Below are 10,131 nucleotides of genomic sequence, written 5' to 3'. Positions count from 1 at the left end.
GGTGCGAAAAAAAATTGCAAATTATTTTGGAAGTTGTATCAATCCAAAATTTACGATTTTACATTTTTAGACGTGCACACAACTTTACTTGTAAAGCGTACTTTTAATTGTCTTATAAAATTATCAAAAACTGGTATTGCTATAGCTATACGAACATATGTTTTCACCATTAAAATATGTAAAGAAATTGAAAAAATAGTTATGTTCGGCTGCAGATATTACACAGGACATTACTTGCAGTAAATTACAGCGTTGTACGCATGCTTAAAAACATAAAACCGTAAACTTTGGGAAATGGGAGGATATAACTTCCAGAATAATGCTTCGACTTCCAATTATTTCTTTAATTCATTAAAATATTAAATGTACAACAACCCCTCAAACTCATGCTTGCATCAAACACAGGGCCAGAGTTAGGTTTTGCGAGACCCTGGGCCTAATTATATACCTACCTGAATATACAAATAATGATTGTTTATACATTATGCCTAATAATATTATTATAATTTTTAATATCCTATATTTATACTTAATATCCTAATATTTATTAATAAAAGTATTTATTTTTTTAATATACCTAATTCAGATTTACTTTTAAGCTGAGTTTTACCAGAGTTTTTAATATTTAGATATTTAATAAAAGAAAAATATTTTAATCTTACAAAATCTGACAAATCAAAGGTCAAAAACAATAAATCATTACATGTAAAAGTAATTTGTTTTAAATTATTACTTTAACAAATTCAAATTAAATACATATTATATATTAGTTCTATAGGGTACATAAAGTTACTTAAACTTAAATTTTTTAGATTATTTGCCGCAAAATCTACGATATAATCATGATCTCTTCCACTCATTTTGATTGATAAAAATGAACTAAAATGTACACGTTGTACTAACATTTTAAGCAAGTAAGTACACAATATTTAAAGAAAAAATAGTGGTCTGTTTAAAGTTCGGAAACCTATTGAAAAGTGGCACTGGATTGAAGATCACGAGTAGGCACAAATTAGCCATGGTTCAAAATTATCTTTCAGTAGTCGTGGGTTAGATTCACAATTCACATAAGCCGAACAATCTGTTATTTTTTTTAATATGTGGATCTGGGTGCGGATTCAGAACTAAAACTATGGGAGTTCATTTTTTCGGAAAGAACAAAGATAATAGACAATTAAAAAATAATGAGAGTTAATGATTAATCGTATACCTACCTACCTACAATAAGACGACTAAAGTGTCTAGATATCAACAACATAATAATATGCAAAATAATATGATAGGTGCTATAATCTATATAATAATCATTATAAATAAACATAACATAAACAAATTCGTTGCATCATGAATATTTTGTAACAATTTACGGGTTAAAAATATCTTTTCGTCGAATACTCGAAGATTTCCGCTGACTTATTATTACGCATTTATATTTAATCGTCAACAGTATAGTAGATAGATACATGATATATTGATATATTAGAACAATATATTATAGATGGTAATTATGAATTTATGAACCAGTGGTAATGTAGTATTGTAGTTTAAATGTTGTAAATGTTGTTCAAAAAAATATCCAAAATAAAAAATCAGGAACATCAAAAGCACTGTGTAGTGTGTGTGTGTGTGTTGAATCCATAAATCACAATCTGTTACATTGTGGATCATTAAACTAGTAGGTATGGCCATAATAGTAATTATTATTTTGGGCAAGGCTATATATGTATTGACTTATTTTTTCACTAGCTAGGTGAACCATAAGTTTTCCTTTCAATATTGTAAATTAATCAGTGGATGTATTTCCCACAACTATTCAATTATTATTTATAAACATTAATAACATTAAAATTGCCGGTAAACGCTATCCCGGCTATCAATAAAGTCATGATAAAAATTAAGAAATTGGTCAAATCTGATATTTTTGTTTAAAATTTAAATATTTTCTCCTATTATCAGGGACGATGACCTAGTTGTATGAGAGACTGGAATGAATTAAGGATAGTAGGAAATGTAAATATGGTTTAGCTAATACAAGGAATGGGTGACGTAAATGCATATATTTTCATTCCCAAATGCTCAATGTACAGTGACAGATTATTTAATCTGTGGTACGCAAGCCCGAACAATCTAAACTCGCAGAAACGTTAATATGTAGGTACCTATTTTGCCTACACGATACGCCGGGTAACACCTTATATAGGTGGTTTGCGCGAAGTGTTTAAAACAATAATATATTACCTATATAGGTACCCTCATTTTTATTAGTATTTAAGTATTTTCACTGATTTTTTGAAGTCTATCTCTATACCTTAAAAATAGGTGTTTTACAATTATAAATTTTACTCGATTTCATCTATAATAATAGTCACTCTTGTCAATTTGAAATGGTACAAAGGAAATGTCTAAGTCTTGCTGGATTTATTCTACATAAACACCATCTGCCCCACGAATACACCCCTGTTTTCGAACGCCTTAGTACGGATTCTAGTCCTTCTTAGTCAGAAAACTACTCTTGGGTTTAAATTTTTAAATGGATTACTTTCTGGAAAAATGGATTATTCTCATCTATTAAGTTGTATTAACTTTAGGGTACCTACCACAACGTAGTTCTAGAAATCATACACCTTTCTACATCCCTCCTTGCACCTTTAATTACTTAGCGAATGAACCTATCCCAAGATTAACCACTCTTGTCATTGTGGACGCTTCCCGCCTCTGTTAATACCATACCGTCCATACCTGTTATGTATATATTTTAACTTCTATGTATTTTGATAGTAAAAAGTCTTGTAATTTGTAACTATAATTTATTTGTAAAACTCCATACATCTAGTATTTTATTTTCTAAAGGGTTAGTCCCGTAAATATATAAAAATAAAATAAAATAATAATAATATATAGTAAACACTTCAATAGGTTTTAAAATGCCACGTTTATTATTATTTCACTATTCAATAAACAGGGTGCGGTGAGAAGAAGATCAAACTTTTTTTTGTTCGTGCTTCCGTATAATATGAATCCTGCGGGCCGCCATCGTTGATAGAAAATGAGCCTACATCACTAGAATAGTAGTGACAATAGTCAAAATAGATTTTATCTAAAAGTACATTTAAGCCCCCAAAAGTATATGAAAAATTGAAAACAAACTTCGAAAACCACACCGTATACGTCGTTATATTCAATATAACCAAAATAGCTTAAATTTTATAATTATAAGAGGTCAATTCACTTTAAACATGATATGCTGAGAGTAAAAATTGGTATGTTACGCACTTGTAGGATGGAGACAACAATAATGTCCGAGTAAAGTCCCCTTGAAATAATTATATTAAATTTATTGTCCCAGCTCAGCCACTAGTTTGTTAAATTACAAATAAAACATTTTCTCCGAATATATTACAGAGCACGAAATCGATAATTTTTTTTTATTGATCCTTAGTCCGGCAATTTAGGCCATTAGTTGTAGGGGGCAGTTAGTTTTTTAACACGTGTTATGTGTATGTGTGGCAAAGATTTGTTGCTAAATCCGGGAGCTAGCAACACCGTTTTCCATCAAAATCCTGACTTGAAAATTTAATACAAGCTTCCTCATAATGTATATTATTTTTGTTATAGCTTTCTAAATGCAATGCAATTTTCAAAATATTCAAACCATTTTTTACACTTTTATTTTGATTTAATATAATTTACTTCTTTATTTCATTAGGCACCTACATCATTTTTGACTACTGAGTTATGAGTGAATAACATTCACACATGATAAAATATTGAAATTGTACAATGTTATGCAACATTTTTTAGCCAAATTTTTATGCACTCATAGGCGTAACTAGGATTTAATAGTTACATGGGCTAGAGTCCTGAAAGGATAGAAAACTAATGTTCAAAATAACTTTGAGGGCCCCACACCTCCACCACAGTAAGCATAACTGTCCTCTAAAATCAAAATTAAAAATAAACAATAAGATGAAAGTATAAACTCATCTTTAAAAACAAAATGGAATTAAAAAAATAAGTAAAATATTTATTATAGGGGACTAAATACACACATAGATGGGGCCTCCTAGCCCCCTAGTTATGATGTTAGCACTACATGTTCAAAAAATAACAATTCACTAACAAATACCTAATAAATATCAATATCATTATTCATTATCTATGTGGATATGTGGTTACATAGACTACTCATCCTCTATTCTCCAAAACTTTTCTTAACCATCTTAACTATTATTTAAGGGAATCTAGGGAAAAACCTGATAAAAAACCGACTTAAAAAGTTATAGTACATAAAAAATACTTATTATAATCAACAGGTCTAAGCTAACTTAGACCTTAACTGAGTAGAAATACTAGTTACTTGACATACTTTTATGGTAGAATATAATATGCACCATGTATAAAACCTAAGACTTATACTTAACTCTTGCAAGACAGTAGACACTAAATCTTTAGTTTTTTTTATAAAAAATGTATAAAATAATGAGTAGGTAGTAACTATTTTATATTTTAAAAAATGTGTCTGTACTTTGTAGTTTGTATCATATTTCCGATAACTTTATTCACAAGCTTTCAGGCTTGATGTCAACTGATTATGACTATTTATCATTTTTATACTACCATATTTAATATATTGTTAATTTTGCATGTAGGTATCTTTTTTTTTATCATAGCTCTAAGTTAACATAAATATAGCTCAACAATTATAAACAAAAAGTACATTTACTTGTATGTAGATATTATTTCTACATTTTGTTTATCTAGTTAAAAATATTTTAACATGTAATAATTATTAATTCTTTGTTCTATTGTTCTAAATTGTTTTTTATCAATATAAATACAGTTTCAAACTGGAAACGTGACGTGGATAAACAAAAAGTTCAAAGAAGACTGAAATTCATTATAATACTCCTATACACAATTTCAGTGAACTCCCAAATAGTTTTCAAACTGTCACACCAAATATTACGTAAACTGTACCTCTATAGGTTGCCTGTTGCAAAAATATTGTTAACTAAGAACAAATTATAAATTTTGAATGTTATGCTTTGTACTGTATATTAATATCATACGAGTCTTGATTTTTATCTTAACAAGTTGATATTGATACAAAATATCTAACAGACAACAAAAATATGTTGGAAATTGGAATACAGCTGGAGTGTAGAAAATAATAAATTAAAATAAGCAACATTTTAAATTTTATATAATCAGTGATTTTTTATTATGAATGGGTTATACTCTATTCTTTATTATTAATCAGATTATACAATGCAAATATATTTTAGAAAACTTAAAAAATAATAAAATACTCAAGGTATATTTTATAGAAATGTCAATTCAATGTATAAAAATATTTTCATAGATGTTAACAAAATTTGTCAAATGAAAGCAAATACTAAAACCTTTTTTTGGCATTATGCATCAGTTTAATTTGGTGTTTAAAGTACTGCGTAACCGTATAAAAAATGCATGCTTAGACATTTCTGAATCTGCAGGAATATAATTGTCATAAAAGTTTTGTACAAATTCTTCAATTTTGAATCCAAATTTTTGATATAGTATCATAGCTGGATTATTTACGGAGACATGTAAAGTTATGTCTCTGGTCATGCAAGTCTAAACAATATATAAATTTAAATATATTATGTCATTATTTTTTGTTAATATATTTTTAATGCAATACCTGAATTAAATGGTATATCATAAATTTAGCAATACCACAATTAGTCCAATGAGGACGAGTGAACAAAAATGTAATATAATTTTCATTTGTACTTATGTCTGGAACCATGAAACCAAAACCAACTATCAAGTTTTTGTACAATGCAATGACACTGAAGTCTGGGTACAATAGACTTTCAGTCACTGAATGAAAATAAATAAATTTATTAGTTTATAAAATATTTATTATCTGTCATCAAATCATATCATGGCTTACAATCAATTCCAGGCCAGAAAAATTGTCTTGCCAACGCATTAACTGAATTTATGTGTTTTGCACGAACATAACTGTAGTCAATTGATTGAATTTCTTTAGTTCTAGGCAATCCATTTTTTCGCCTAAAATGTTCTTTTAATTCATTCAACATTTTTAACCACAGTGGTCTAGTCACCAAATCTCTGAATATGTATGGTTTTAAATACCTTAACAAAATTAAACAAATAAATTGAATGAATGGTACTTTTCTGTTCAAGACATTGTAAATAATGTATTTATAATGTCACCACAAGTTGTTAGTATACTTGTTTATGGTCACTATACCACATAAATATTTGTTGTCATCATCTTATAAGTGCACAGCATCGCAAATTTATATTTAGCAGTTCACATTTGATAATGTTAGTGTTAAATTATAATATAATTCAATTAACTTATTGCCAAGCTTAATGATCTTTTAATACTTTAATTTTAAACAAAGTTAAAAATAAGTGTGTAAAATGTTACAATTAAATCATGATAATAGGCCTAATCAACATTTAAATCATGAACTAAGATAATATCTTAATTCATGATTTAAATAAAAGTATAATTTGATCAAATAATAGATGCAAATGTGATAAGTATTACCTATGGGTGTAAGGACTGATAATGGTTTTGGGTTTTGAACCACAAAGAAGATCTCTTAATAATAAGGGTCCTGGATTTTCGACCTGTTCAATAAATTGTTCTTTTGACTTGCTCTACATCAATAATAATTAAAAATAATCATCATTAAACTATAAAAGTCTCTACAAAATGATAAAAAAATTATAATAGCATGAAATACCTGATATCGATTAAATATACTTATATATTGTTCAGATGCTAGTTGAAGGTTTGTCATATTGGCTGGATTGCCAGTTGATAATTTCTGTATATTATGAAGTAGTTTAGATTTAACTTTACATTCACTTTTTACAACTTTTTCTGTTTGCAAAGATTGAGAAACGGTATCAGTTAATAATTTATTGAGCAAAAGTATCTCCTCAGTTTTAGTTTGATCAGAGTCTTTAGGTGAAATGGTTGTTTCAGCTTCAATTTTCTTTTCTTTACATTTGTGTTCTTGTTTTCTAAAAAAAATTATACATATAATAAGTTATTCAAAAATATTTTTAAAAATGTATCATTACTCGTTTAAATTGTGTTCTGTAGAAAAATCTAATGTTGGGAACAATTTGATCATGTCACCGTCAATATCCATGGGTGAAAATACTTTTGGTGGTGTACATTCTCTTAAAACACACAATTTTTCTTTTTTATTATCACTTAGGTGTATAATGTTTTTATAGTTTAATCTTATTTACAATAAAAAAATCATTAATGCAATTTAAATACATAGTTATTCAATATGATTTAAACCAAAAGAAGGACGAAATCTTCAGAGTAAGATTTTATTTAAAAGGCAAGAATTAAATAATTAAATCTAATGATTTTTAAAAACTTGATGCAATAAAGCTGAAACACCTTCACAACCTGTTGATTTGCTAAATCTCCCTAACTGAATACTGCTAAGAAGAATAGTCCTGCTATTCCTACTTTGAGTACCTTTTAATGCAGCAGTAGTAAAATGTTAAAATAAATTGTTAAATATTAATTAAAAATACAACTAAAATTACCTTGGAGTTATATCACATGGGTTGCAATTATTTAAAATATTAGATACATAATCATCAGAAGAATTAATACTTTCTTTTGATATGTTTGTTGACTGTACATAGTTTATTTGATTTTTTTGATTTTCTAATAATGCATCTTTCAATAATCTAATGAAAAATAAATTGATAAAATATTACTATTTAATATTTATATTACAAATTGTATTGTTAAAACTTACTCTGTTGTAACATCAATAGCATATAAGCTACAACTAGATAACTCGTTATTTACATTTATTTTTTCTAGGTTTGTTATTGTTTTTGAAACATCTGATGATATAGAATCTGATATTAATGATTTATTAATTGCATCAAAATCATCATCTACTTTGGAGGTAATAGTCGTCTGATCATACTTTAAAACCAAATAAATTATTTCAAGGTACTTTTTAATAAAAGCATTTGTATTTCTGACTTACTTCACTTCTTTTTTTGATTGGTAAACAATAATCATGTTCTTTTTCAAACCACTTGTTGAATACTAAAATTGCGTTTTTGCGTTTAGCTCTCAAACGTTTCATAACTGAACCACGGTTTCTACTTGATTTTTTGTGCATATGCAAGTAATCGGTAAAACTACTCGTATTAATGGTCAATTCCATATTAATGTTGGTGGCGACAATAATAATAGAAAAAAAATATTTAACCTCCACATAAGCCTAGTATGGAAAGTTTCACACTAATTCATAATGTTTAACAAACGTAAACGAAAAATATAAAAACAATAAAAAGTCGATTAAATCACTTGGCACTAGCCAACAATAAAATTGAACAATAATATAAACTAAAAAATCAATTGACTAGTTTCAGATATTATTGACACAATTAAAACGTTGCCAATTGGTTTTCTTATGAAGTCTTTTATGATGGGTGTTCGACTTGTCGTTCAAACTTACTTCAAAATTCAAATTAGTTGCAATTTTGAAAACTCATTGTAGAAGCACATGGAAATAATAATTAATAATATGGAATACTTATTATCAGTTAACACAATAATATTATTGTGATACCTAATCTATTCTGTGGTTACAGACACGGTCACAGAATTCCATCCTTTTTGATTCTGTTGTCTCCAATCGGTATCACTGTATCAGTCGTATATCACTGCAGTATCAGATAAAAGAAATACAAGCACAGAATAATATTATTCTGTGATACAAGTATTGAGTGATGTGTTTAATTCGAATTCGTTGATTATGCCACTTTGGTCGCGGAGTAACTAAAACTAAATACTGTAAATCGTTTACAGTATTCTCAAAAACCAAGTGTCTTGTGTTCAATAAATCCTCTTACTACTGTATTTAAAGTGGTCATTTTTTATTTTTATTTTTTTTCCTGGTTCTACATATACATAGATAGAGGTATCTAATACATATTTTTTTAACTGTACAATTAGGGATAAGTATGTTGGACATATCTTTTAGTAAAGCATATTTATTATGCTGCGCAACATTTATACTCATTCAATGGACAGAAAGTAAGTGACACTCAATGTGAATGTCTGCAATTATTATTTTCTAAAATTTTTTAACAAACAGCTAAAAATGTGGAGTATGTGACTTGTGGAACTGTCGCAAAATTGTACAATATCGATCTTAAAGTAAGGTTACATTCGCACGATGTTAAATATGGTGCAGGCAGTGGCCAGCAATCTGTAACCGGAACCGATTTATCGGAAGATATTAATTCACATTGGGAAATAAAAGCCCAAACTGGAAAACATTGTAAAAGAGGGTAAAACTATTATTAATATTTTTAGTTTTTTTTTATAAATGTATTGTATTTTAAATTTTAGTGAGCCTATTAAATGTGGAAGTATAATCAGATTTACACATCTAACCACCAAAAAGAACCTCCATTCACATCTATTCAGTTCGCCTCTATCTGGCAACCAAGAAGTATCCGCATATGGTAATGATGGAGAAGGAGATACTGGTGATCATTGGTATGCAGATTGCAGTGGAGATTATTGGGAAAGAGATGACGACATTCGGTTAAAACATGTAGACACTGGATCGTGAGTATAAAATAATTATAAATTTATAACATTATAATTTTAATTCTCATTAGAAAATAAAAATGATAAAAAAGATTAAAATTGTTTATTCTGTTTCAAGTGAATAACATGGTCAATGTTATAAATGATTTTAACAATACATTTTCAGATACTTAATGGCTTCAAGTTTATCATATGGTCGACCAATTAATGGACAAAGAGAGATTGCTGCCGTAAAAAACCCAGGACCATTTTCGACTCATTGGCGTGTCAAAGAAGGCATATTTATTCATAAAGACGAACCAAGTGATTTTCATTCTGATTACCTCCATACAGAACTATAATATTGTTCTATTTAAGTCTCAAATTATTTCATAATTTTGTAAATTTATTAAGCATTGCACACTGTTTATAGTAAAATATAATAAAATATGGTTTTCTTAAAATTTAAAATAATTCATAAAAACAAGGTTTATTGTGGTTTGTATTGTTTTTTATTT

General features: G+C 27.8%; 2 protein-coding genes across 2 annotated transcripts; one reads left to right on the top strand and one right to left on the bottom strand.

The window, feature by feature from the left end:
• Positions 1 to 5,285: 5,285 nt before the first annotated feature.
• Positions 5,286 to 8,600, bottom strand: LOC111038632. The gene is made up of 9 exons (XM_022321814.1): positions 8,055 to 8,600; positions 7,815 to 7,990; positions 7,597 to 7,743; positions 7,111 to 7,212; positions 6,768 to 7,050; positions 6,569 to 6,681; positions 5,939 to 6,144; positions 5,684 to 5,865; positions 5,286 to 5,616 (listed from the first exon to the last, which is right to left on the bottom strand). The coding sequence occupies exons 1-9, from the start codon at positions 8,235 to 8,237 to the stop codon at positions 5,422 to 5,424; spliced, it is 1,587 nt and encodes a 528-aa protein (XP_022177506.1). The 5' UTR covers positions 8,238 to 8,600; the 3' UTR covers positions 5,286 to 5,421.
• A 175-nt stretch (positions 8,601 to 8,775) lies between these two features.
• On the top strand, positions 8,776 to 10,065 carry LOC111038633 (stromal cell-derived factor 2). Its single transcript, XM_022321815.1, has 4 exons — positions 8,776 to 9,112; positions 9,174 to 9,369; positions 9,431 to 9,652; positions 9,801 to 10,065. The coding sequence occupies exons 1-4, from the start codon at positions 9,040 to 9,042 to the stop codon at positions 9,973 to 9,975; spliced, it is 666 nt and encodes a 221-aa protein (XP_022177507.1). The 5' UTR covers positions 8,776 to 9,039; the 3' UTR covers positions 9,976 to 10,065.
• The last annotated feature ends 66 nt before the right edge of the window (positions 10,066 to 10,131 follow it).

The sequence above is a fragment of the Myzus persicae genome, unplaced genomic scaffold (genome assembly GCF_001856785.1).
Source record: "Myzus persicae strain clone G006 unplaced genomic scaffold, MPER_G0061.0, whole genome shotgun sequence".
NCBI classification, from domain to species: Eukaryota; Metazoa; Arthropoda; class Insecta; order Hemiptera; family Aphididae; genus Myzus; species Myzus persicae.
Note: the sequence above shows the minus strand (reverse complement) of the source record. Positions and strands in the feature narration are given on the sequence as shown.

Excerpts from the sequence above, each read along its gene's own strand:
- LOC111038632 (XM_022321814.1), bottom strand. The coding sequence starts at position 8,237 with ATGGAATTGACCATTAATACGAGTAGTTTTACCGATTACTTGCATATG. Across the intron at positions 7,213-7,596 it reads CCATGTGATATAACTCCAAG|AGAATGTACACCACCAAAAG; the intron begins GTAATTTTAGTT and ends GTGTGTTTTAAG. Across the intron at positions 5,866-5,938 it reads TTTCTGGCCTGGAATTGATT|TGACTGAAAGTCTATTGTAC; the intron begins GTAAGCCATGAT and ends ATTTTCATTCAG.
- LOC111038633 (XM_022321815.1), top strand. The coding sequence starts at position 9,040 with ATGTTGGACATATCTTTTAGTAAAGCATATTTATTATGCTGCGCAACA. Across the intron at positions 9,113-9,173 it reads ACTCATTCAATGGACAGAAA|CTAAAAATGTGGAGTATGTG; the intron begins GTAAGTGACACT and ends TTTAACAAACAG. Across the intron at positions 9,653-9,800 it reads AAACATGTAGACACTGGATC|ATACTTAATGGCTTCAAGTT; the intron begins GTGAGTATAAAA and ends ATACATTTTCAG.